The 24450-nt window shown below is 40.7% G+C and overlaps 1 protein-coding gene and 1 non-coding gene across 3 annotated transcripts in view; both read right to left on the minus strand.

The window, feature by feature from the left end:
- Positions 1-402: 402 nt before the first annotated feature.
- TRIT1 (tRNA isopentenyltransferase 1) overlaps positions 403-24450 on the minus strand; it is a 41472-nt gene continuing 17424 nt past the window's right edge. For both annotated transcript variants that reach the window (XM_070404800.1, XM_070404801.1), the window contains 10 exons: positions 18337-18479; positions 13128-13224; positions 12284-12429; positions 10115-10257; positions 7785-7896; positions 7298-7410; positions 6970-7047; positions 4172-4281; positions 3732-3849; positions 403-1274 (listed from right to left, as the gene is read on the minus strand). In XM_070404800.1, coding sequence (XP_070260901.1) covers positions 1105-1274; positions 3732-3849; positions 4172-4281; positions 6970-7047; positions 7298-7410; positions 7785-7896; positions 10115-10257; positions 12284-12429; positions 13128-13224; positions 18337-18479 — 1230 coding nt within the window. In that variant the 3' untranslated portion in view covers positions 403-1104. The remainder of the gene's footprint in view (positions 1275-3731; positions 3850-4171; positions 4282-6969; positions 7048-7297; positions 7411-7784; positions 7897-10114; positions 10258-12283; positions 12430-13127; positions 13225-18336; positions 18480-24450) is intronic.
- Positions 17438-17548, minus strand: LOC139004575 (U6 spliceosomal RNA). The gene has a single exon (XR_011470449.1). It is a non-coding gene; the product is annotated as a U6 spliceosomal RNA (small nuclear RNA).

Below are 24450 nucleotides of genomic sequence, written 5' to 3' on the forward strand. Positions count from 1 at the left end.
TGCCTAGTTCAGGGACTCTCATATAGTAGGCTCTGAACAAATAAAATATTACTTGAGAAGAGAGTTATTGCTTAATGGGTACAGAGTTTCTGCTTGGGGTGATGAAAATGTTTTGGAAATAAATAGTGGTGATGGTTGCACAACACTAAGAATGTAATATAAACTTAAAAATGCTTAACTTTATGTTATACGCATACATACATATACGTAACATTGCTGGCAGCTCAGGTCATTCCAAAGAGAGAGCTTCAACTGGTGATAACTTAAATCTCTAAGAAAATGAACAAACAGTGTGAGATCATATGAAGAACGTCAAATTTGAGAAAAAGCCAACTGTTGGTAACAAATCAGACTGTATATAAACTAGATATATACATATATATCTTTTTAAGGACTAAAGAGGCTCTTTCAAACTTTTTCTTTATTTAAAATGTAGATTCCTAGAAACAAAAAACCAGATAAAATGTAGATTCCTAACTCAATAGAGACAGCAGTCACAGTAATTACCACACAAGAGGACCTCAATAAATGTCGATGTCTTTCGTTTTTCAAATCCCATGTCACAGCCACCTTGGTCTGATTCTCTCCTCTATGGAATTCCAAGGACTGGTTTGGTTCACCTAATCATCTAACTGGGGCCAGTCCTTTCCTGCCATTCACTCAAATCCAAAACTCCTGATTTGTGGGGCGCACAATCCTTCGGTCATCTATAAAAGTGTCTGGAAGTTATCGATATTTTTAGTCAAAGTCAGGGACATAAAACTCATTTCTTAAGGGATATAGTGAATCCTGGTATTCATCAGCAAAAAGAGCCCCTCCAGTGTGAAAAGTGCAATCTGTGCCTCTTTTAAAAATAGAACCTTTAAGGTTAAAAGAAAAAAATCCCTTCCTGAACTCACATTGCCAGACACATCAGCCACACAGGAGCTGACAAGACCTGCTGTTTCCATGACAGAGAACATGACACTTTGAAACCACACCACTGAATGAAAGAAAATGGCGGGAGTTTCTGCATAGCGGTCCTCTGCCCAGACTGGGGCACAGGCTAACCCTCCCCCCGAACCAGATCCCTGCCACTTTTGCAAAGGCCACTGGACATGTCCTTTACACACTAGATTTCAGGTCTTCATCATTCTGCCCTACGGATCCCTTCTCTTCAAGCTCTTTGTCACGGTCTGGGGAAATACTCTGACTTCCTATGGTGGTGAAGGCATCTGAGTCCAATCGTCTTCTTTTCTTCAGTTGGTGTAAATGGGATTTGGATTTCATATGTGCTAAATAAAACAACAACAACAAACAACTCATTAAGCTTTTCTAGAATTAATGCTTGCAGCATATAAAATTAGCTATGCAAACCTTCTGTTTAATAATAACAAGAACAATACATGTATTGGTATAGCTGCTTAAAAATTTTAAAGGAAGAATAAGTTATATGGCCAGCGAGCTAGCAAACTATAGCAAGCTACCACGTATCACACGCACCCTGCTAGGTGCTTTATATCACTAATCCTCCCCGAAATCTTGCAGACAGTACTATGCAGCTCATTTTATATAGGAGGAAACTGAAGTTCAGAGATGTCTTACATTTTGTCCAAGACCACACAGCAGGGGAGCTCCTCAGCTTACCTATAGTTCTAAAAAGGGGCCAAATTTTCCAGAATCAGAACTCTTAATTCAATTTTTTGGTATAGGGCTCCCCTGTTACAGATACATTTCAACTCACATGACTAAAAAGTTACAAATTCAAATCCTTGTCTGTATTGCAGGACAGCCTGCCACAGGCCTGCGGCACCCAGAGACACCCTTCCTACTTCTTCCCTGCTCTACAGGTTGCCCCTCCTGCACTGACATCCCTCTGCCTGGGTCAGATAAGCCATCTGAATGACTAACCCACAAGGCTCACATTATGCAGACACACGATGCTCTGGGTAGATAACAAGAAACCTTCTCTGACATCCCTTCTGAGGGTCAGAAGCAGTAAAGCTACTATTGCCTGATATCAATTTCTGACCTCTCACTCCAGACAGTTCCCACCCTCTGACTTACTCACACAAGCTCCTTTTCACTAGCCTGTTCTTTTTCAAGGAAATCTTATTTGGGAACACCTAAAAAAATAAACAGCTAGATTAAATTCTATTTCTACATATTTAAATAATCATTTTTAAGGGTTTAGAAGCAAAAATAAATAAGGAAGAGGTTAGAAGTCAAAGAAAAGCTTACTTGGGGGGAAAAAGTCAGCTTTGTTCTCCAGCTAGAGGCTAAGGCAAAAAAAAGAAAAAAAAAAAGAAAAGGGGGGTGGGGACACTCTGGACTGGCTCTCCATGGCAGCAGGAGATAGGAGCAAGGACTTGACAGATGGCACTATAGAAGGGCTTATACAAGCTAAGCTCACAAAGGCTCACAAATGTTGCTTCTCTAAGGCTACCCCTGAAGGACACTGGACAAATCGAACCACTAAGTTTCCTTTAGAAAAAACAATCAGACTCTCTCTCTCTCTTCCCCTTTCATCATTATAAACCAATGACAATCGAGGCTTCTTCTGCTGCTTGGGCAATCACAGCCGTCCCCAGTCTCTGACAATGGAGTTCATTTTGCCAGAGTTACCAGTTAATAGAACTAATCATTCTACTGGTTGGTATGGGGAGAAAAATCAACTTCTAAAAGAATCCCATGCAAAGCAGTACTCTGAACAGAAGGATTCCAGCCATTAGGTAATCCAGCTGTGCATAAAAGGAGTGAGCCTTAAACAAGTTTCTAAATGTGATATAAATTCAAGGCTTGGAGGCTAAGGCCCTTTGGGTGACTACAGAAATCCGACAGGGAGTGCATTGTGGCTCTGGCAGAGGCAGATCCAGGCTCTAAAACAGAGCGGAGCCTCCACGCAGGGCTGATCCCTGGTTGGTCGGAAGTACCTTATAAAGGAGACGTTATCCATAACCACCTTCTTTATACATGACTGATAGCCTTGCTGTCACACTTTGCTAGGCTGAATGTTAAGTCTCCCTTACCACTTTTCATCAGTTTTAACAACCACCACCGTTTCAACATTACCTTAAAAATTACTGAAGAGCCCTGGCTGGTTGGGCTCAGTGAATAGAGTGTCGGCCTGCGGACTGAAGGGTCCCAGGTTCGATTCTGGTCAAGGGCACATGCCCGGGTTGCGGGCTCGATCCCCAGTGGAGGGCGTGCAGGAGGCAGCCAATCAATGATTCTCTCTCATTATTGTTGTTTCTATCTCTCTCTCCTTCTCCCTTCCTCTCTGAAATCAATAAAAATATATTTTTTTAAAAATTACTGAAGAGACACCACTTCTGAAGAATGTACTCAGGAAGAGTAACTGCACTTCCTGCTCCTTCCCACCTTTGTTTGGGTGAGTTACCTGGCCTCCCTTAAAATCCTACCCCATCCCACTGAGGTCTGAACATGAAAGGCCAAGGAACTCCTATAAGGCAAGACCACAAAGGACTCTGGGAAGTTAACTGTAGACCCTTTAGTATAAAATATCTACTCTAGCTCAGGGCATATGATCTTCCTTTGAAATTCAGAATACAGAGATAACTGTCCAATTTGGGAAGATAGCCATGAAATTTGAGTACAGGCTCTCAGAGGAATCTGGCCCTCCCTTTACAAATACGCAGACTCTAGCATTCAACCTAGCAAAGACCTTGAATTTCATGAAGTTTGTGTAACACACCCTAACAGATTTCTCTGTGCCATTCCCCAGACTCTACCTGCCCATTCACGGTCCCCAATGATGATCCGACCACAGAGGTCACACATGTGAGAACTTCTCTTGTTCTCCGTGTTACTGTATGGCATCTTTACTGGAGCAGCGTCAGGCTTACGGCCCTGAAATAACAAAGGGGGTGGGGTGGCAGAGAAGCATTCAATTCAAAGAGACTTGGATATCACTCTCTGATATTAAGAATAGAGGGATAGTCCCAAGATTCTTTTTTCTCATCCCAGAGAGCAGGTGGACTGTGAACAGATTTTAGCAACAACCTTTCTGAATGTGAAAGTAGAAACACATCCTCCAGGGATCTAAAAGCAGCCAGCCCTTCTGCTCTATTCCACGGAAAAGAAGGCTTGGTTCCCAACACAGCAACAAAGGTATAAGCTAAGGAAAGTTGTTTGAAAACCAGACAATAGACAGTACCATGATAATAATCACCTGGATGAAACTTTGCACAATTTCAAAAGCAGGTTCAAGAACAGACTCCTCCCACTTCAAGGTATCAGATACTTCTAAGCCATATATTGGGGGGACACTGGGACCAGGTCCTAAAGATGACAAAGAAAAGCTGTGAGAGGTCAGCCCCCAAGACCTAATCTATTCTGCTTCCAGGACTTCAATTCAAGAAAGACCTAGAAGGTTGACTGGTCTGCAGCCAACAAGTCTAGCTATATAATCCAGAGTCTCGAGTGTAGGATCTTCCAAATCAGAAAGGAAAACAATATAGAGCAATAGCTCTCCTAACCACTGTGTGGGCTATAATGTAAAGACAGTACAGCACAGGAGGAAATAAACTAATAGCTTGAAGTACTTCTGAATGGAGATGAGACCAGAGGTAGCCAAGAATACAGCTATAGGCATTTCATCCATCTGAGCCAACCAGGTTTGGTCTCTGCTGGTAGCTTCGCCAGTCTGTGGACACACTGAATTGCCTTCCACAGCTAGGTTAAGTCAGTTGCCTAAAGGCAAAGAGCACTGCCCCATGGACAAAACATCAAAGTCCTCAGGATGCCAACGGCAGGCAGGTGCTAGCCTTTTGATTGTGCCAACCACAAATAAGATTCTTCTTAAAATGGACTGGGCTGCACCTGCCACCACACAGAAAGGTGAGACTGGGAGGGTGCAGGCAGCATCCACAGCACACCTGGCCTTGGCTAAGCTCTGCACCTGTTTCCAGGCCACTCTATATTTTCCTTTCCCTCTAAGTCCTTTGTTGGGCTTCTGTGCCCTGTCTAAGCACCTTTCAACAAGTTCTCGGCTCCCAGCTGCTATTCCTGGCTTAAGTCCAAGGCCAAGCTGGGGTGGGGAAGTCCCTCTGGCTTCTTGCCAGAACCATATCCCAGCAGACCAGCCCTGGCCAATCACACACAGCTCCTGATTTGCAGGGCAGCTGTGCCTTTCACACTAGCACCAGGACTGTGCGGGCATATGCATGAATGAGGAATGGGCATATGATGCACTGTGCCATCAACCCCTCCTGACGCGGAGATGGGGGAGTTATTGTGGCTTTACCACAGAAGGAAGCTCCAAATCATTACAAAAAAACATCTTTTGTTACAGACTAATTGTAGCCCTGGGGAGAAGAGGAGCTGCATTAGAAATTCATAGTAGTGAACTTCAATTTCAGCTGACTCAGGCTTCCTCTATCTAACAGGACATGCAAAGAAAGCAGGATAAGTAGAAGAAAGTGTCAAGAGCCTCTTGGCACCATAACAACAATGGAGAGCTCTGTCAGAGAGTGAGAGCTGGGAGAGAACTTCAGCAATCTGGTGGTCAACAACATGAATCAAGGTGTTTATGTTCAGAGGCACTGAGGAGCAGGGTGGAAGGCCTCGCTGCCCTTATCTGAACTGAAAGCAGAAGTAAAAGGTAAACAGGGGATGATTCAGAAGCATATTTTAAAAGTGCCCACAAGATGAAACTGGGGTTTCACTTATGCTTAATCTGTATGTATAAAAGGCTAATATGCAAAGTGTCCCCTTGGGAGTTCGACCAGGAGTTTGATTGCTCGCTATGATGTGCACTGACCACCAGGGGGCGGTGTGAAATGAAGGAAGGCCCCGGCTGGCAGCCGGAAGGCTGGCCCCAATTGCTGACCAAGCCTAGGGACCCTACCCATGCATGAATTTCGAGCACTGGGCCTCTAGTATCTTAATAAGCACACAATCTCTTACCCAAGGCCAATACAAATGCTGTCTAGCTAATGTTATAGCTAAAGGAAACAAGAAGAATGGTGGAAAGCAGAGCATGGGCTTCAGAATCAGGCCTGCATTCAATACTCTATTGCTTAATAGCTAGGAGATTCCTAGCAAGTTATTTCACCTGTCTGAACCTCCATTTCCTTACCTGCAAAAATAAAAGAATAACAACTACCTGGAAGACAGAATAACTTATGTATAGTACCAAATTTAGTACCAAGGATCAAATGAATGAGATTTTCCTTTCCTTTTCCTTAAAAGTGCTATCCAGCCCATGTGTTCAGTGGTTGAGCATCACAGGTTCAATTCCCAGTCAAGGGCACATACCTGGGTTGCAGGCTCAATCCTGGGCCCCAGTCAAGGGGCAGGTGGGAGGCAACCAGTCATGTGTCTCTCTTGCATGGATCTGTCTGTCTCTCCCCCACCCCCGCTACCCCACCTCCCTCCCTTCCACACTCTCCAACAGCAAGAAAGTGCCATCTAGGGTGCAGGTGCAGGGTGGAGGGTGTCAATGGGGAAAAGGAGGGGGACATCTATAATACTTTCAACAACAAAGATAAAGTTTTAAATAAAATAGTGCTATCCAACTAAAATTAAAGGTGAAGCAGTTTGAAGCACCACATATCTGAACACAGAACATTACGGTGAAGGTTTTGTCTTTTTATACTGCTCATCTGGCCCCAAAACCATTTTAATTAGGAAAGCCTTCCTACAGAAATTTGATTGCTCTTCAAAATTGGAACCTAAAACAACCCTGAGCACCAACTCTGCTAAGATGTAGCTATTTTGCTCTTCCCAGTTTGCAGCCAGCATGCATATGTTCAAGGCATAAGGCAGACTTCTCATTGGAAAGATTTGTTTTCTGAGACATCACAAGAAAATATCCCTGGACGATCAATTATGCAATAGACACCCACCCAGGTCATGTCTCCAATCCTAATACAGGTCCAGAAACTGAAGTTCATTTTCTGGGTGAGCTGAGGGCATCTATAGTCTATTGAAAACAGACCCAGGGGTAAGGAAAAACATGAGACTTACTGCTCAAAAAACGATTTTTAACCCATCGGTTTTGCTTCCGGGCATATCTCTTAGTCACTTGTTTCAGGGCCTCAATACCTGAGAGATAAAGTAGATATAAGAACCTCTAAGTACTTTTCACCCTGCCAAAAGGAAGGCCCATCCAGCCCAGCATAAGAGAAGATTAGCCACAGCAGCACACTAGGGGACACTTGGTCGACAAAAATCTTAATTCTGAGCTGCAGGCCATTTGGGACTCTTCTAGCCTTAGCTCTTTCTCAGACCATACCAGCAGGGAACTCTGTCACCCAAGGATGTCCATGGCTAGGTAAAATGGAGAAATTCACACCTTTCTTTAGGAGCTGGTTACTAGTCTCTGGTGTGCATTTTCCCTCAGTGATCAGGTACTCGTGAAATTCCTTGAAGCCAATTGATTGGAAGATACCATGTTGATAGTCCTGGCTGGGAACAGGAGAGCATCAGCAGATGAGCCATTACATCTGAGCACTAGCAGGGGCCTTGGAGATGATCTAGCTGAGCCATTTCATCTCTCAGATGAGGAAATTGAGATCCTTAGCAGTTATTGCCTCTCTGAACTCCTTCCTCCACCACCCCCACCAGCTGCCAGGTTACTTCCCTTGAAAATTAACTCCTGAGAATGCCTGACAGATTAGAAAACTGCAACTGTAACAAGTACACCAAACCTCCTCCAACAAGCCTTGCCAAGGACAAAGGCTAACAAACAAAAAGATCCAAAGCCAGTATTATGTTTATATAGTCTTTTGACCATAAGCAAAGGATGGAGAGTAGGTTAAAGTAGTAAGTCAAATCCTCACCTGTTTTCTTCAATTTTCTTCTGATTATAGCGTCTGTGAAAATCCCTTAGTTCATCCAAGAGCCCAGCAGCAAGCATGTCATCCACCCTTTTATCCAAGCGCTCATCTAGAACTTGAATCAAATTAACCCATCACCAGTAAGCCTGTTGTAGGTGTGTACTATGTACTTACATGATGAATGGACATGCTGCACAAAGAATAGAATTTGTGCAAATGGAAGAAAGGGTTCAAAGTCCAAAGATCTATAATAATAAAGGGTAATATGCTAATTAGACCTTCTGGATGAAGCCGGGTCTGTGAGGGAAGCCTGGGTCCCGGGTGCCAGCAGCCGGAGGGAAACCCAGGTCCTGGGTGCCAGCAGCCCGGGAAAGGAAGGCCTACTCTTGCATGAATTTCGTGCATTGGGCCTCTAGTTATATGATATTCATTTCATATGACATTTAGTCACGCTAAGACTCTGCAACTCCAATAAAAACAGCCAGAATGAAACACACATCTTCTTATTATATAAAGAGAAAGCATACAATTGCACCTTTTAGGGAGAACAAATATTTTTTATTTTATTTCATTTATTTATTTTTTAAATCCTTACCCAAGGATATTTTTCCATTGATTTTCAGAGAATGGAAGAGAGAGGGAAAGACAGAGAGAAATATCAATGTGAGAGAAACACATGAATTGGTTGCCTCCTGCACACGCCCCAGCAGGGCTGGGGAGGAGCCTGCAACCAAGGTACATGCCCTTGACCAAATCGAACCCAGACCCTTTGGTCCGTAGGCCAACACTCTATCCACTGAACCAAACCAGCTAGGGAAAGGAGAACAAATATTTTACTCTCACATGGAATGTATTTCCATTGTTTATTTCAGAGGCAGCTGAGAGCCCCCTGGTTTACCCTTACTTTTTTTCATCATAGTTGTTACTCTAACGTTGTGTTATTTCACATTTAAGAATTCTTAGATGACTCCTTCGAAAGGAACTTTAGTCCAAAGCCATCCTCAGTGTATCCTGAACTACTGCGCCAGACAATTGAGTAAGAGGTCATAATCATTTAGATGTGGTGGTCAAACACAACTTTATTATAAATCAGATACCATTATATTATGCTAAATTACAGGACATATTTTAATTTACAAACATTTAATTGTGGCCCTGGTCAGTGTGGCTCAGTTGGTTGGGCGTTGTCCCATGCACCAAAAGATTCAATTCCCAATCAGGGCACATGGTGGGGGATTCAAGCTTGATCCCCACAGAGGGAGTGCAGGAGGCAGCTGATGGATGTTTCACTATCGCATCAATGTTTCACTCTCTCTCCTTTCCACTCTCTCTAAAAATCAATTTTTAAAAATCTCTTTAAAAACTTTTTTCATTATGAAAACATTATCTTTTTCTACAAACTTATAACTAAAATTCATAACAAATTTTCACGATTTCAGTCATGCTCTTCTACATCTCTGCCACTGCTATTTCATTGCCTGCAATGGAACTAACCCATGTTTCTGTCTTCCTAAAAAGTTTGCATGTATTGAGGACTCTAGATGTGTCAGGCACATTCTCAGTACTTTATATTATTAACTCAACTAATCCTCAACGAAGCAGTGAGATATGTACTGAAACATTATCTCCATTTTGCAGGAGAGAACATGGGGGGCACAGAAAGGTAAACTAACTTGCTTTAAAACTCACATAGCTAGAAGATGATGGGTTAGGAATCTGAATCCCAAACAGTCCGGCTCAGAGACCGTGCTCTTAATAACCACACTATACTGCCTATTCTCAAAATAATCTCACCTTCCCAGACCTAGCTCATAGGTTACCTATACAGATTGGTCCCAGACTCCCCCACAGAGAATGCTCATCACTTTCTAGCCAACATTTATCACAATGTAGTATCTATCTCATTATTTGTTGCCCCACCAGACTAAGAGCAGGCACTGTGTCTCATATTCATCTCTGAAATCCAAGTACCATGCAGAATACTTGACACTTCAACCTCTTCCACAGGAGCCTCCCTTCTCTTTAGCTTTCTCCTTTGGCTCTTCTCTGGATAGCAATCTCTCTTCCATCCCACTCATCCCATCTTATCCCACCCTTGATATCTTATCCTGGTGCCAGGGCTGCCCTTACTCCCTTTCCAGATAGACACTTAGGGGAATGGCCTTACTGTGCCTTACTAAGTCAACAAATAATGGTAAATGAAAATAAAATTAATAAGTAATACTTATTTAGTGTTTATTATGAGCCACTCATGATTGTAAGCATGTTATATATAGTAATCATTACTGTAAGATCTAACTCGAAAGAACTCTAGGGCATCAAAGGGCTTTTACCTGACTGGTCAGCATGAAGCCAGAGGATGCAAGAGTTAGGGTACTTCAGAGGGCCTCCAAGGGGACCACCACCTTCCTCTGCATGTTGACGATGAAGAAATTCACTGTGAGAGATTCCCGTTTCTTCAAACACTTGCAAACTCCTAAGTCATTTGGGGGTGGGGGGAAGGAGGGGTTAAAAGCCATAAAAACTATTAGGAAATATTAATTCTCAAGGAGAGAGGGTGTTTATTATAAAACGTCTCATTCTCACTTTCACTGCATAAGCCCATGAAGATATGAAAGTCCAGGTTACTATGATCCTATAGCTATTCAGAAAGGGGTCCTAAGAAAACTTTAGGTAAAGTAAGAAATAATACTGTTCCTTTAAACACATATCAATTTTTCTGAAATCAGTTAAACAGGTTCAGAAACAACAGGTTTCTTCTATACATACAAAATGGGACTTACTTTCAGGTAAGCAGTAAAAGAACTTGTTTGGGACACTTTGTTACAAGCTAACAAGTCTAGTCTCGCTAGAATGCCTTTCCCACAGTAGAAAAGTATGTTGTATAGCCAGCTCATCAACTTTCTTTTAAAATATGTCTAAAATTCTGACTAATTCAGTATTCTACTAGCACAAAGACCAATGAAAAAAGAACTCACATACTTACTCTTAAGCCACCATACACTCTGTCAGTATCTGTTATGTTACGCAGCACTAGGTAATTTAACTCCCAATTCTATACTCTACCACTCTGGGTGATTGTAAGTTATCAGCGTGAAAGTGATCTTTCCCTTTCTGACCCAATTCTACTTCCTGAAACCCTAGTACAAGAGTAAAGACCCCTTGTTATTTCACATCACTGGTCATTCAAAGAGGATCTATGAGGAAAAAATGTATAGTGACAATATCTCACTTTTCTGGAGGTTAGACTACAGGCTCAAACTAAAAGAAAGATGAAAAAGTCCTCCAATCCTCTGTACAGACAGATTCTAGAGCTCTTACTTAGACTTGATTGATTCCTACGAAGACACAGTTCTCAACTCATTACTAGTTTAGAAGTAGAAAATGAGGAGAGGTGATAAGAGAGAACTACTTGATAAAAGAAGAGGAAAATATAAACCAAGCTCCAGAATCATATCATAAAACAATATAAAAATGAATGTTCATCATAATGTTCCTGATTTTTCAAAAAAATTTTTTTAAAGATTCTTATTAAAATGTTTAAGTAAAATGTTTGGATACTAGAAAATATAACCTTCATTTATCTACTAGACTATGTATTATCAACAGGGTGATATTGCCCTCAAAGAGGCAAAAACAACCCTTACCTAATACGAGGTGTGTGTCCCTCCAAAGGGCAACCAAACCCAAAAAACCACATAATTCTCCAGTATTAAAATTTCATTGGTGTGAAGAAGGAAGGGGGCATAATTAGGAAAAACAATTCTAAAAAGGCTTCTAGGTGGGGTGGGAGGCAATAATGAAAAAAGAATTCAGTAACATGATCTAGAACATTCATTTGAGTGGAACACTTCATAATCCCTATCAATACCACATGTTGCCATATTTAATCTTTATAACCATCCACATAGTTGGTACTTCGTTAGATCTTCTACTCTGCCAGATACTCCCAACACAGAAAAATACAGCCAACACATCAGGCTGCAATTTCAAAACAACCTAAGAAAACATGACCTTATGAGTTCATGCACCACCTCTCTCTTCCCTTAAGAAAATCTCCATGTGTAAAGGTGAGCTGATCTATGAGACAGTTTATAACTCTGCCTCCCACTGGGAAAGCTGTTGGGGCAGAACTCAGCATTGCACAATCAATTATGAAACCCAAGTCACAATGTAAACCTACTGCATGCCAGAAAAATTTATATGAAAACTGTTATACAAGCAAAGATCAAACAGAAAATGAAGCAAGATTACATAGGCCCTAGGGAAAAACTATATTGTATATGTATTTTAAATGTAACAACAAAGCAGGGTACAACTATTTATTGAGGGAGTTGGTCTGCGGCAGTAACTCAGGGCCTCCTAACCTTTTAAGCTGTAACTCATCAATCTCCACTAAATACTATTATCAAACCTCTCTCTCATCACCCAGGCACACTGAAGAACTGACTATCCTCTAACTCTAAAGGAACTCAGGGGTCAGTGGGCCCAGGCTTTCTTACCTGGCCACTTTGCGCTTGTCATGTGGGTGCAGCTTGGCAGCCATTTCTGGGTCCACCTGGCTTAGGCGTTTGTGAAGTACATGGCCATCTTCCTTTTCAAGCTCTACTTTCCGGTCAAACTCTTTCTCAGTGCCCATCTCCTGGGGCTATTAAATGAAGGTTTATAAGTAAATTTAACTCAACAATTCAATAAGCACCAAGACAGTGTGTGTACCAGGCACTCAGCTAAATGTTACGAATACAGAATAGAGATGATTCGGAAGGTCTTGCCATACAGTGAGAGGCAGATCATAAACAGAAAATTCCAATACGTCAGGGTAGTGCTGTGAGGCCACAACAAGTAAGAGGAAGGGGACATACTCTGGTACCCTGCTTCCTTGTCAGGAATACAAATAGGTACCAGGGCTAACATGTCTATATTAAGACATCCAGGAGTCTAGTGTTCCCAGCAAGTGTGACCAAAGAGTAGATCAGAATGGCCAGCACACTATAGTTTGCTAAGTCCCACCCTATGCAATAGCATCTCTGTAAGAAAGGTTAGTATTGGATATCTCCCTGACACATAGATTGTTACAGCCAGGAAATGCTGAATCAGACCAGTGCACTGCTAACTATATGGAGATGCTAATTAATCCACAGAGGAGCATTTTCCCACACACAGCCCCTGCCCTTAGGCCTGCCTGGAGGAGCACACTTCACATATGGAGGTGGCATTTGCTTCAGAATATTAAGTTGAAAATTACAGTTGCTGAGTATAAGAAATAGGCAAGAGTCCTTCCACTAAAATTAGCTGGTAAGAAAAAATAGCCCATTTTCTTGTGACTTACAAGTGAACTAAACATACCTTAGCACTGATAAGAACTTTCCAGAGTAGAGACTCAATGTAATAATTGGTTCCTCCCACGACAATAGGAATTTTGTGTCGGGCAAATATATCTTCAATGTGAATATTAAGAAAGACATCACAATATTTAATTTCAGAAGAGAATCCTGACTCACCCAGAAAGGAGGGTATTAGCAAAAAACCACATTCACTTGGAATTGATACTAGTCTTCACTGTTTCCCATGAGTTCTCAGAATTATTTCCTATCAGTTCTGGAGGGACTTTCATAAACCAGAAACATAAATGACTGTAATTATTTCCAATTCTAGAACTTTCTTGCTTGGTATTCCAATCAGCTTAATGAGCACAAGTCCAAGGACTCTCACAGAACCAAGTGTCAGCTGCTCAGGAGCCACCAAGGTGACGTCTGACTTTGCTTTCTAAGGCAAAATACAAATTGGTTCTGAGACGTGGTTTAGACTCGGTCTTCCCGTTATGCGGTAGTAGAGCACATTTCAGCCACTTGAGACTCCACTAGAAAAACTGAGAAGCACTGGTTCTAACGACAAACAGATTTCAATTACCAGTTCCAGTTCTTGGGCACGTTATTCAGCCTGAGCTTCAGTTTTCTCACCTGTAAAAATCCCCATGAGTTCTTATGAGGATTAAATGTGACAACGAAAGTAAGTCCCCAATCACAATGCCTGAAATATCTTTTCAATTGTGTCAGCATTCAATTTATAATTTACTTTAGTCACTATTGTTTTTATGTCTCTGCTACTTTGAATTCTTTTCTTTAGAACTCTGTTGAACAGGTAATTATCTGCTTTAAGAAGGCTTTGCTTCTGAGAATAATTGATAAAAAGAGACTTTCAACCCAAACAAAGACTCATTTACACACTTCTTTCCCTTGCCAGCCAGTCAGAGTGCACAGACAAAGATGATCTCTTTTCTATCAGAAGCCCATTAACCTTTAAGAAGTTGGGGTGGGGTGGAAAGATGTTAGCAATCAAGGATCATATAGAAAAAAAAAAATGTGTTTTTTTAAAGGTAAATTCTGTATTTCCCTCCTTAAATTAAGTACAGGAAGTATACAATTACACAGTAGTTGTAATAAAACTTCAAATATATAATTAACAAAAGGAAAAAGGACAAGGAAAACAAAAAGGAAAGGCTAAAAACAGTGAGATAGCAAAAGTGGGGGAGAGTGGAAAAGAGGGAGGGAAATAGGTAGTAGGAGACATGGAGTGAAAAAGTTTAACTTGTTTGCACAAGCCATGAAACTACTGTGATCCTGGGCAAAACCCTCTGTCTGGGCCTCAGTATCTAGTACCTTCATCTGTCTAATCAAGAAGGCTGACTGGCCCTGACCAGTTTGGCTCAGTGGATAGAGTGTTGGCCTGTGGACTGGAGAGTCCCAGGTTTGATTCCGGTCAAGGGCATGTACCTTGGTTGCGGGCACATCCCCAGTAGGGGGTGTGCAGGAGGCAGCTGATGGATGTTTCTCTCTCATGGATGTTTCTAACTCTCTACCCCTCTCCCTTTCTCTCTGTAAAAAATCAATAAAATATATTAAAAAAAAAAAAAAAAGAAGGCTGACTGGCTACTTCTGAAGATACTTTCTATTTTGCAATCCTATAAATGACCTGATTAAATTAAATCATCCCTATTGTTGCTGCCCTTTGGAAATTTTAATTATCTCTCCATTTTCTTTAAGTTCTTCCTGAACAACCAAATTGTCCTATAGCAACAATGTACTTTGGTGATTTATTTTAATTTCCAAAGGGCTTTCATATAATTTATCTCATCTGATACAACTGCCTTGTAGAGCAGGTAGGGCAGGAATTATTATCCACATTTAAATCTCTGCCCTTTGAGAGGCAAAAAAAAAAAATCTCATTGTTTTTATTTGCATGGTCCTGATTAACAATAAGGACAAACCCTTTTTCATGTTTATCACCATTTCTATTTCTTCTTTGTGAATTAGTACTCATGACCTTTAATTTTTGTACTGATTCATAAGAGTTCTTCATATTTAAGTATATTAACATCTTACCTTTCCTGTGTGACAATATTTTCCCCCTGGTTTGTAGTCTGTTTTGGGGTTTTTTTTATTGTTTTTTTAAATATTCTTATTGAAAAAAATTTTTTATTGATTTCAGAGAGGAAGGGAGAGGGAGAGAGAGATAGAAACATCAATGATGAGAGCAAATCATTGATTGGCTGCCTCCTGCACACCCCCTACTGGGGATCGAGCCTGGAACCCAGGCATGTGCCCTTGACTGGAATCAAACCTGGGATCCTTCAGTCCGCAGGCTGACACTCTATCCACTGAGCCAAACTGGCCAGGCTGTAGTGTGTTTTTTAATTTTATTTATGGTGGGCTGTTTTCCCCATTTAATATCTCTATATATATATATATATATATATATATATATACATATATATATATATATATATATATATATACACACACACACACACACACACACACACACACACTTCAGAGAGGAAGGGAGAGGGAGAGAGATAGAAACATCAACGAGAGAGAATCATTGATCGGCTGCCTCCCGCACCCCTCCACTGGGGATCGAGCCTGCAACCCAGGCATGTGCCCTTGACCGGAATCGAACCGGGGACCCTTCAAATCCACAGGCTGATGCCCTATCTACTAAGCCAAACCGGCTAGGGCTCCCCCTTTTTTTAAAATTATAAAATATCCAATATATACACAAGAACATTTTGACATATGTAAATTATGAAGCCCAGTAATAAACAAATACTAATGAACCCAATGTAAGAAAAGGAATGTTAGTCATTCCTTTGAAGTTTCTGTGTATTCATTCCCATCTCAACCCCCAACTTCTCCTCTCTCTGAGGAAACCACTATCTTGAGTTATTTCAGGGAAAGGAAGGGTATTTGTTTTTCATCATTCCCTTGTTTCTCTCTACATTACTACTGATGTGTATATATTAACACATTAATACATAAAATACACAGTCAATAAATAACAATATATAATTATGATCAGTTTTGTTTGCCTTTTAACCTTTATAATGGCATGAACATGTATGTATCCTTCTATAATTTTCATATTTTATGTTGTTTTTGAGATTCTTCCGCATTGATTGATGCATGTACCGATAATTTATTCATTTTCACTGCTGAAAAAGTAAACTTATATGAACAAAGCAAATGTTATACATTCTTCTGTAAGTAGGAATTACAGTGTTTATATGTTTTTGCTGCTTAGAGGAATGCTATTATAGAATGAAATCTACCACATATCTCTGGGTATACTTGTGACAAGGTTTCTCTAAGTAGATACCTAGGAGTTCTAGCTGATACACATTCTTGCCAATACAAATTCTTAATCCTTACATATTCAACTCTAACAATTTTCCTTTTCTGCCCAGCTGGTGTGGCTCAATGACTGAGCCTCAAACCATGAACCAGGTCATGGTTCAATTCCCAATCAGGGCACATGCCTGCGTTACAGGCTCAATCCCCCAGGAGGGGGCATGCAAGAGGCAGCCAATCAATGATTCTCTCTCATCACTGGTGTTTCTATCTCTCTCTCCCTCTCCCTTCCTCTCTCTGAAATAAAAAAGTATAGATCTTAAATACACACACACACACACACACACACACACACACACACACACACTAGAGGCCTGGTGCATGAAATTTTGTGCAATGGGGGGGGGGGGATCTCCCTTAACCCAGCCTGCATCCTTCCAATCCTGGGATCAGGCCTAAACCAGCAGTCGGACATCCCTCTCACAATCTAGGACCACTGGCTCCTAACTGCTCACCTACCTGTCTGCCTGATTGCCCCTAACTGGCCCCCTGCCACCCTGATCACCCCTAACCACCTCTGCCTGTCGACCTGATCGCCCCTAACTGCCCCCCCCCCGCCCCCCGCTGGCCTGATCGCCCCTCACTGCCCCCTCTGCCAGCCTGGTTGCCCCTCACTGCCTCCTCTGCTGGCCTGGTGGCCCCTCACTGTCCCCCCTGCCGGCCTGGTCTCCCCTCACTGTCCCCCCTGCCGACCTGGTCGCCCCACACAGCCTGCTGCTCAGTCGTTTGGTCGTCCCTCACTGACCCCCCTGCCAGCCTGGTCACCCCATGCAGCCTGTTCGGTAGTCCGTTCAGTTGTTTTTGATGTGACGGCCCCTAGCTCTTTATATATATAGATATAGATATTTAACTCTGAAATCATGTCATATATAAAGAGGACTTGGTTTTATTTTTTTCCAAAACAATGAACTGTCTCAGGAATAATTATTAACTACTGCATTATTTCTTCATTTATTTTATTTTATTTTATTAGATATAGACTGTTTCACAAATTTGCATGTCATCCTTGTATAGGGGCCATGCTAATCTTCTCTGTATCATTCTAATTTCAGTACCTATATATACTGCCGAAGTGAGCACTCTTCACTATGTTTAAATTCTATCTTAATAAGCTAATATATATGCCCATTTGAATTTGTATCTGAATTTTCTATTCTGTGCCATAAGTTTGTATAGTATATAATTTCCATGCTATTTTAATTATTATGAATTTTTAATGTCTTAGTATCTGGCACTCCAGATGTTAAATGCAGTCTGGACATTAAAATATATGGACAGCCCCCCCCCCCTCCCCCCCAATACTACTCCTTTTTCAAAAACTGCTGGTATTACCCAGAACAATTTTTTTCCTGTCCCATCATTCCTACTCCAAATATCCCTTTGAAATTCTAACTGGAAGTCCATTATGTTTATAAATTAATTAAGGGTGGAAAACTGAAGCTCAGTGAGGTAAATACTCTAAACAATGAAATTCACAAGATCAAAAGAGGTGGCTCTGAGGCTGGAACACAGATTTTTCTGGTCCTAAATCAATGTTCTCTCCACTAAAACAGTGCTTCTCAAACTTTAATGTGCACATAAATCACCTGGTACTCTTGTTAAATGCAGATTCTGATTCATATGAAGTGAGGCCCAAATTCAGCATTTCTAACAAGCTCTCAAGGGATGCTGATGTTGCAGTCTGAGGACAAGACTTGAGTAACCAGGACACCATATCTTTCAATCCACATACTGCTGATGGGATGCTCCCTATTGGTAGTGAGGTCTTGCGTGCCCCTGCTTAGAAGAAACTGTCACTAGAAAGAAAACTTCTTTCTTGGCTTGGGCTGCCTTGCCATCCATCAAGCCTAGTTGTCTTTCCTAAGGATATCACAGCAGTTGCCTTGTTCCTGAAGTCCACCACTGTGTAATTTGTCACAAGAGGATCCACAAAGCTGATCATGTGGTGCTGGCATAGTCTCTGCTCTTGGGTAGAAACCTTGTTGGTGATGATGTCTAGGCCTTCATAAACCTAGGAGAGAGAAAATTAGCATGAGAATGTCATAGGCCTCCTTTACTGTACACTTGATGGGTGGAAATGGTGATCTGCTCCTCCCTCCAGCCAAACACTTGACTGACCTAAAGCACCAGAGTAAATGTGATCTAACCAGAGCATACCCAGATCCACAAAACCCAAGGCAAAGGAAGCAGAATATAGAACACCAGCTTTCTTATCAAATATAGGTTTTCCCCACTTTCCCAAAGTACAGTGTTCCTACAAAACTTTCCCTAAGATAAAATGGGGTAAAGCAAAGAAGCAATTATCATTAATTTATATGAGAACAATTTTGATCTTTCCCAGACCCCAAATTCAATCTATATACAATGTCTTTATTTTGTTCACCACAACTGAAATGCTTACTTGCATCCAGTTTTACACTAAGCATAACACCCTTACAAGCTCTTTTAGGCTTTGCTGACACCTTAGGACACATCGTACTAATGGATACACAAAATAAATCGAGATAAAGCACAGATGCTCACAGACACTGTTCGAAGCTATGAGGGCTCGACACTGAACTGGTAGGCGTAGTTCCCAGGGAAAGGGCTGGTGCTATCTTTATAACAACTTGCTGCAAAACAAATGATGAACGCTATTTTCACTTTTTGCCTTTTTTCATAAAAACAAAAATTCTCTTTGGATTTCTTATAGTAAACAAAAATAGTACAGGTTTCCCACACTATCCAAAAGAAGACCATTTCTATGAAGCCTTTCATAAAATTAAATGGTGTAAGGCAAAGAAGCAATTACCATTAATTTAAAAACCTCTTAATTAATTAAAAATCCTCTTCAGATTTCGTTTGGTTACCAAAAACAGGTATTAATGTAGATCTTACTTGTAAAAGTGAAGTGGCTTTACTTAAAACTTTTGAAAAGTTAGGAACACCTGTCGTGGCTATTAGCTCAGACTTAAAAATGAAAAGGTTATGTAAATCAGTGCCCAAATGAGAATTAACTCTGCAAGATTAACCAGAGGTTCTTTGGCCTGAACTTTAAGCTTCTAAACATGGATAGGCTGCTTTATTTATTCTATTTATCACAAGTCTCCAGAAAGGTAACATTTTGCATTGCTCATAGTTCTACTTCAAATGCTTACACATCTTGGGATTTAAGTGGCTCTGAAAGGTTTTTAGAATCTGTATTAGATTGGCTATCTACAAGAATATATATATAAAACACACAAAGTCAACTATTCTTTAATAATAAATAAAATACATAAACACTTTGAAGTCAGACCCCTAATACTGCTGTACTCTGTTGAAAACGTAGTGATATCCAAATTACTGCTTGACACACCATAAATGCTACATAAGAGTTCTTATAGAACAGTATAAATACTCAAAGGCAAGCCCAGCAAGTGTGGCTCAGTGGTTGAGCACTGACCCATGCATGACCCAGGAGGTCACATTTCCATTCCCAGTCAGGGTACATGCCCAGGTTGCGGGCTCAATCCCCAGAAGGTGGCAGTCGATCAATGATTCTCTCTCATCATTGACATTTCTATCTTTCTCTCCCTCTCCCTTCCTCTGTAAACAATACATATTTTTAAATAAATAAATAAATACTGAAAGGCAATATATCCTATCTGCAAGCTCTTGATCTGCCAAATGAACTAAAAAGTTCAAGTGTACTTTTTCTAAATGCAAGTTCTCAGATGGAGAACAAATCTGAAAATACTAGTTTGAAAGGAGGGATGAATGCTTTGAAATTAAATGTTCTCTCTGTAATCACTGATTCTACAGGGAGCACTGAATGAACAAATAATAAGTTCCATAGAGCCCACAACGATGTTAAAAGCATTTTTTATCTCACATTTCCCTTTACTTATATGGGTGTCATATAAGTACAGCACAGTAAAATAGTTAGAAGGAAAGACCCTGGCGCCAGACTGCCTCAGATCAATTCCTAGCCCTGCCACTTACTAGTTATTTGTACTTGGAGTGGTCACTTACTAACCTCTCTGTGATTCAATCCCTCATCAGTAAAATGAGGATGATAGTATCTATCTCATAGGGTTGTTATGTGGATTAAATGAGTTAATATATGTAAAGTACTTATTTTGCTTGGCACACTGTAAATGCTACACAAGAGTTTTATATAACTACTTATATTAAGATCACTACCACTACTATTATCACAACAGCATAGGGAGAATGGGAAATAATTTTAGTGTCACTATTTACTGAACTGTACAGTTATGAATTAACTATTCATGTTATGGTATACATTATCTATCAATTAAAATCAATGCTCAGCCAAAAAGCAAAAACACGGCAATATTTTACACATTTGCACTAAGAGTAAATATGTAAACAAACCAAAAAAACCCCAATCAATTTTGTAAATGTTACTTTTGGTCTATAAAGATACTTATATTGTAGATGCCACAATTGGGCTTATAATTTCATTAGCTGCCTAGAAAACATTCATCCAATAAAACAGGTTAGATTTGTAGCTGATTGTCTTACATTTACCCTATTTTCCAGCTTCAATTATATATGTATTTTAAAATATATTTTTATTGATTTCAGAGAGAAAGAGAGAGAAACATCAATGATGAAAGAGAATCATGGATCAGCTGCCTCCTGCATGCCCCCCACCGGAGATTGAGTCCGCAACCCAGGCATGTGCCCTTGACCAGAATCGAACCTGGGACCCTTCAGTCCACAGGCCAACACTCTATCCACTAAGCCAAACCAGCTAGGGCTTCAATTATATTTTTCAGTGTGACTCTACCTATAGAACAGTCAGCCCTGGGTGCCAGGTAGAGCTAAAAGGACCTGTGGTATCTTTCAAAAGGCAGCAAGTCATTCTATTCCATTTCCCATTCTTCCAGAAGACACCTGAGATCTGTGTACATAGAAATTACTGGATAAAATAATTCTCTCTGCACAAATCAGAATTTGACAATATTAAGGGAACTCTGGCCTCTTTGTGAGCCTGATAACTGAGACACTGAAAAATTATAGGTTTAAGTTACTTAGCTAATTATCAACATAACTGACATTTCAGCAAACATTCACTGAGCATCTACTATGTGCCAGGCACCCTGCAAGATGTTTGGTATGCAAAGATTAAGAAAGGATCCCTGTCCTCAAGGAGTCCAGGCTAGTAAGAAACACAGATACAAATAACGTAGTACAAGGAGATAAGAGATATAAAAGTTTATGAGAGTTATTAAAGTTTGACTATACACTCTTTTCTAAATACCACAACCCCAAAACACTTAATGGTTTAGGCATCTAACTGGCTACTTACTTACAGGGAGATATACCTCTTTGTCTCACATCTAGTGAGGGTTTATTTCCAGCCTGAAAATTTTTTGGGAAAAGGTCACAAGGCTGAAATAACTCAACTCTCCAAGCCAACAGAGGTGAAGTGCCTAGAGGGGCTAATGAAGGTGAAGGGAATCTATAAAAGACCAAAGAGGCCGAAACCGGTTTGGCTCAGTGGATAGAGCGTCGGCCTGCTGACTGAAAGGTCCCAAGTTCGATTCCGGTCAAGGGCATGTACCTGGGTTGCGGGCACATCCCCAATAGGAGATGTGCAGGAGGCAGCTGATCGATGTTTCTCTCTCATCGATGTTTCTAGCTCTCTATCTCTCTCCCTTCCTCTCTGTAAAAAATCAATAAAAATCTATGTAAAAAAATAAAAATAAAAAAAATAAAAGACCAAGAGGAAAACCAGAAGAATCTAGAGTTGTGACTGTAAACCAGAAGTGAATCTGTCCACCAGGGGATATCTGCAATGTCTGGCTGTCACAACTACGGAGCTGGGGGCACTGCTGGCCTCCAATGGGTAGAGGCCAGGGATGCTACTCAACAACCTACAATGCATAGGACAACTTCCCATGCCCACATCAAAGAATTATCCAGCCCAAAACTGTCAACAGCCCCAAAGTTGAAAAACCCTGATCCAAAGAAATTTCACCCTGGAAAAACTCACCAAAATTTTTATGTATACAGACAAGATCCAACTCATGCTGTAGGGTGGCCCTAATGAGTGTGCTAATTAACAGCATCCTGGGCACTGGGCAGATCAGAGAGCTCTGTCTGAGTGCTGGCTGGCTCTGATACCCCAATACAGCCTTTTACAAGCAAGAGTACAGTCAAATCTCGTTTCTTGAACGTCTCCCATCTCGAACAATTGGGTTCTCGACCAAGTGGTTCACAGAAAAAATGTCTCTCGGTTGTTGACCAAAACTTCAGTTTTTGACCTGACAACCCAAATGTTTCATGTGGATACCTCAGCATCACAAAAAGCATCTCTCAGGCAACAAAGGAGAGAATGCTTTTGTTGCTGGCTAAATCAATGATTAGCACAATTTTAAGACATAATGTTGCTAAGGGTGTGAAAGTGCTCACAAAACGAATCATATGCAAATGAATAGGTAGAAAAACTGTTGTTTGGATAAACAAAAAGTAGCTAGCCAGTGATAGCATCTCAGAGGCAGTGATATATTAAAAATTCATTTAAGGCCGAAACCGGTTTGGCTCAGTAGATAGAGCGTCGGCCTGCGGACTGAAAGGTCCCAAGTTCGATTCCAGTCAAGGACATGTACCTTGGTTGCGGGCACATCCCCAGTGGGAGATGTGCAGGAGGCAGCTGATCAATGTTTCTAACTCTCTATCTCTCTCCCTTCCTCTCTGTAAAAAATCAATAAAATATATTTAAAAAAAAAATTCATTTAAGGCTAGCAGGGGATGGTTCTATAAAGGTAAGAAGTTTTTATTTATAGACTAAACAGTACATTAGATATGTACTGTATATAAGAAAGGTTAAAACAGAGAATCATTTGGGGGTCTGGAATGGATTAATTCAATTTATACTATTTCTAATGGGGAAAATTATTCGGTTTTAGAACAATTCACTTCTCGAACAGTCTTTCTGAACGAATTAAGTTTGAGAACCAAGGTTCCACTATAAAAGCAGCTCCCCCCCCCCCCACCACCAGTTTGGTTCCTTCCCTCCAAGTTATCTTCCTCTTTTGACTTCATTTCCTTCCCAACCAAATTAGATTCTGAAGTCCTTCAATCACTTTCTTACCTCTATGAATTACAACTGCATTGAAACCACAATCTTGGATTATGGATCAATACAATCATAGCTGCCTACCCCCACCCCCAGCTCCATTGATATCACACTCACTCTCTGAGATCACTAATGAATCTGACTGCCAAATATAACACTTTTCCACTAAGCTCCCAAAACATGTCATGAAAAGGAAAACACAATCTGGTACTATTGAGCTCCCTCTCCTTCATAAATCCTTCTCCTTTGGGGCTTCAACTGCACTAATCTCTCTAGCTTTTCCTCCTATCTCACTAGCCCTTCCTCAGTTTCCTTTACTGAGGCCAGCCACTGCTCAATTAGCAATGTCTGTCATGGGAACAATATGCATTAACTGGTGCCCTATGGGCAGTAACACAATCTCATATGAAGTAACCTTAGCCATCATTCTCTTATCAATTTTACTTATAAACAGCTCCTTTACATTATCAACATTGATCACTACTCAAGAATATATTTGACTAATTTTTAGGGCATCTACCTGCCATTTCTATACTATAAACTTTCTCTGGGTGACATTCATGGCTTCTACTTGTGCTCATAACTCCCCAAATCCGTATTTGCAACCTAGTTCTCTCTCATGTTGCCATGCCAGGCCTGGATATTTAACTGCTTAATGAACATTCCCATCATCAATGAGAGGCATATAATATAGTGAAGCGGTTAACAGTAAGGACTCAAGAACCAGGTTTCCTGGATTTAAGTTCTGGCTAAACCACTTACTAGCTATGGAAACTTGGTCAATGTAACTTATTTAATCTCTGTGCCTCAGATTTCTTATTTATAAAGTGAGGATAATCTTAAATATAACCTCAAAGGGTAACCGTGAAAATTAAATAATTAATACATGCAAAGCATATGGTATAGGGCC

This window comes from Myotis yumanensis, unplaced genomic scaffold, assembly GCF_028538775.1.
Source record: "Myotis yumanensis isolate MYYU_CA2020_CCGP unplaced genomic scaffold, mMyoYum1.0.hap1 SCAF_2, whole genome shotgun sequence".
Classification (NCBI taxonomy): Eukaryota; Metazoa; Chordata; class Mammalia; order Chiroptera; family Vespertilionidae; genus Myotis; species Myotis yumanensis.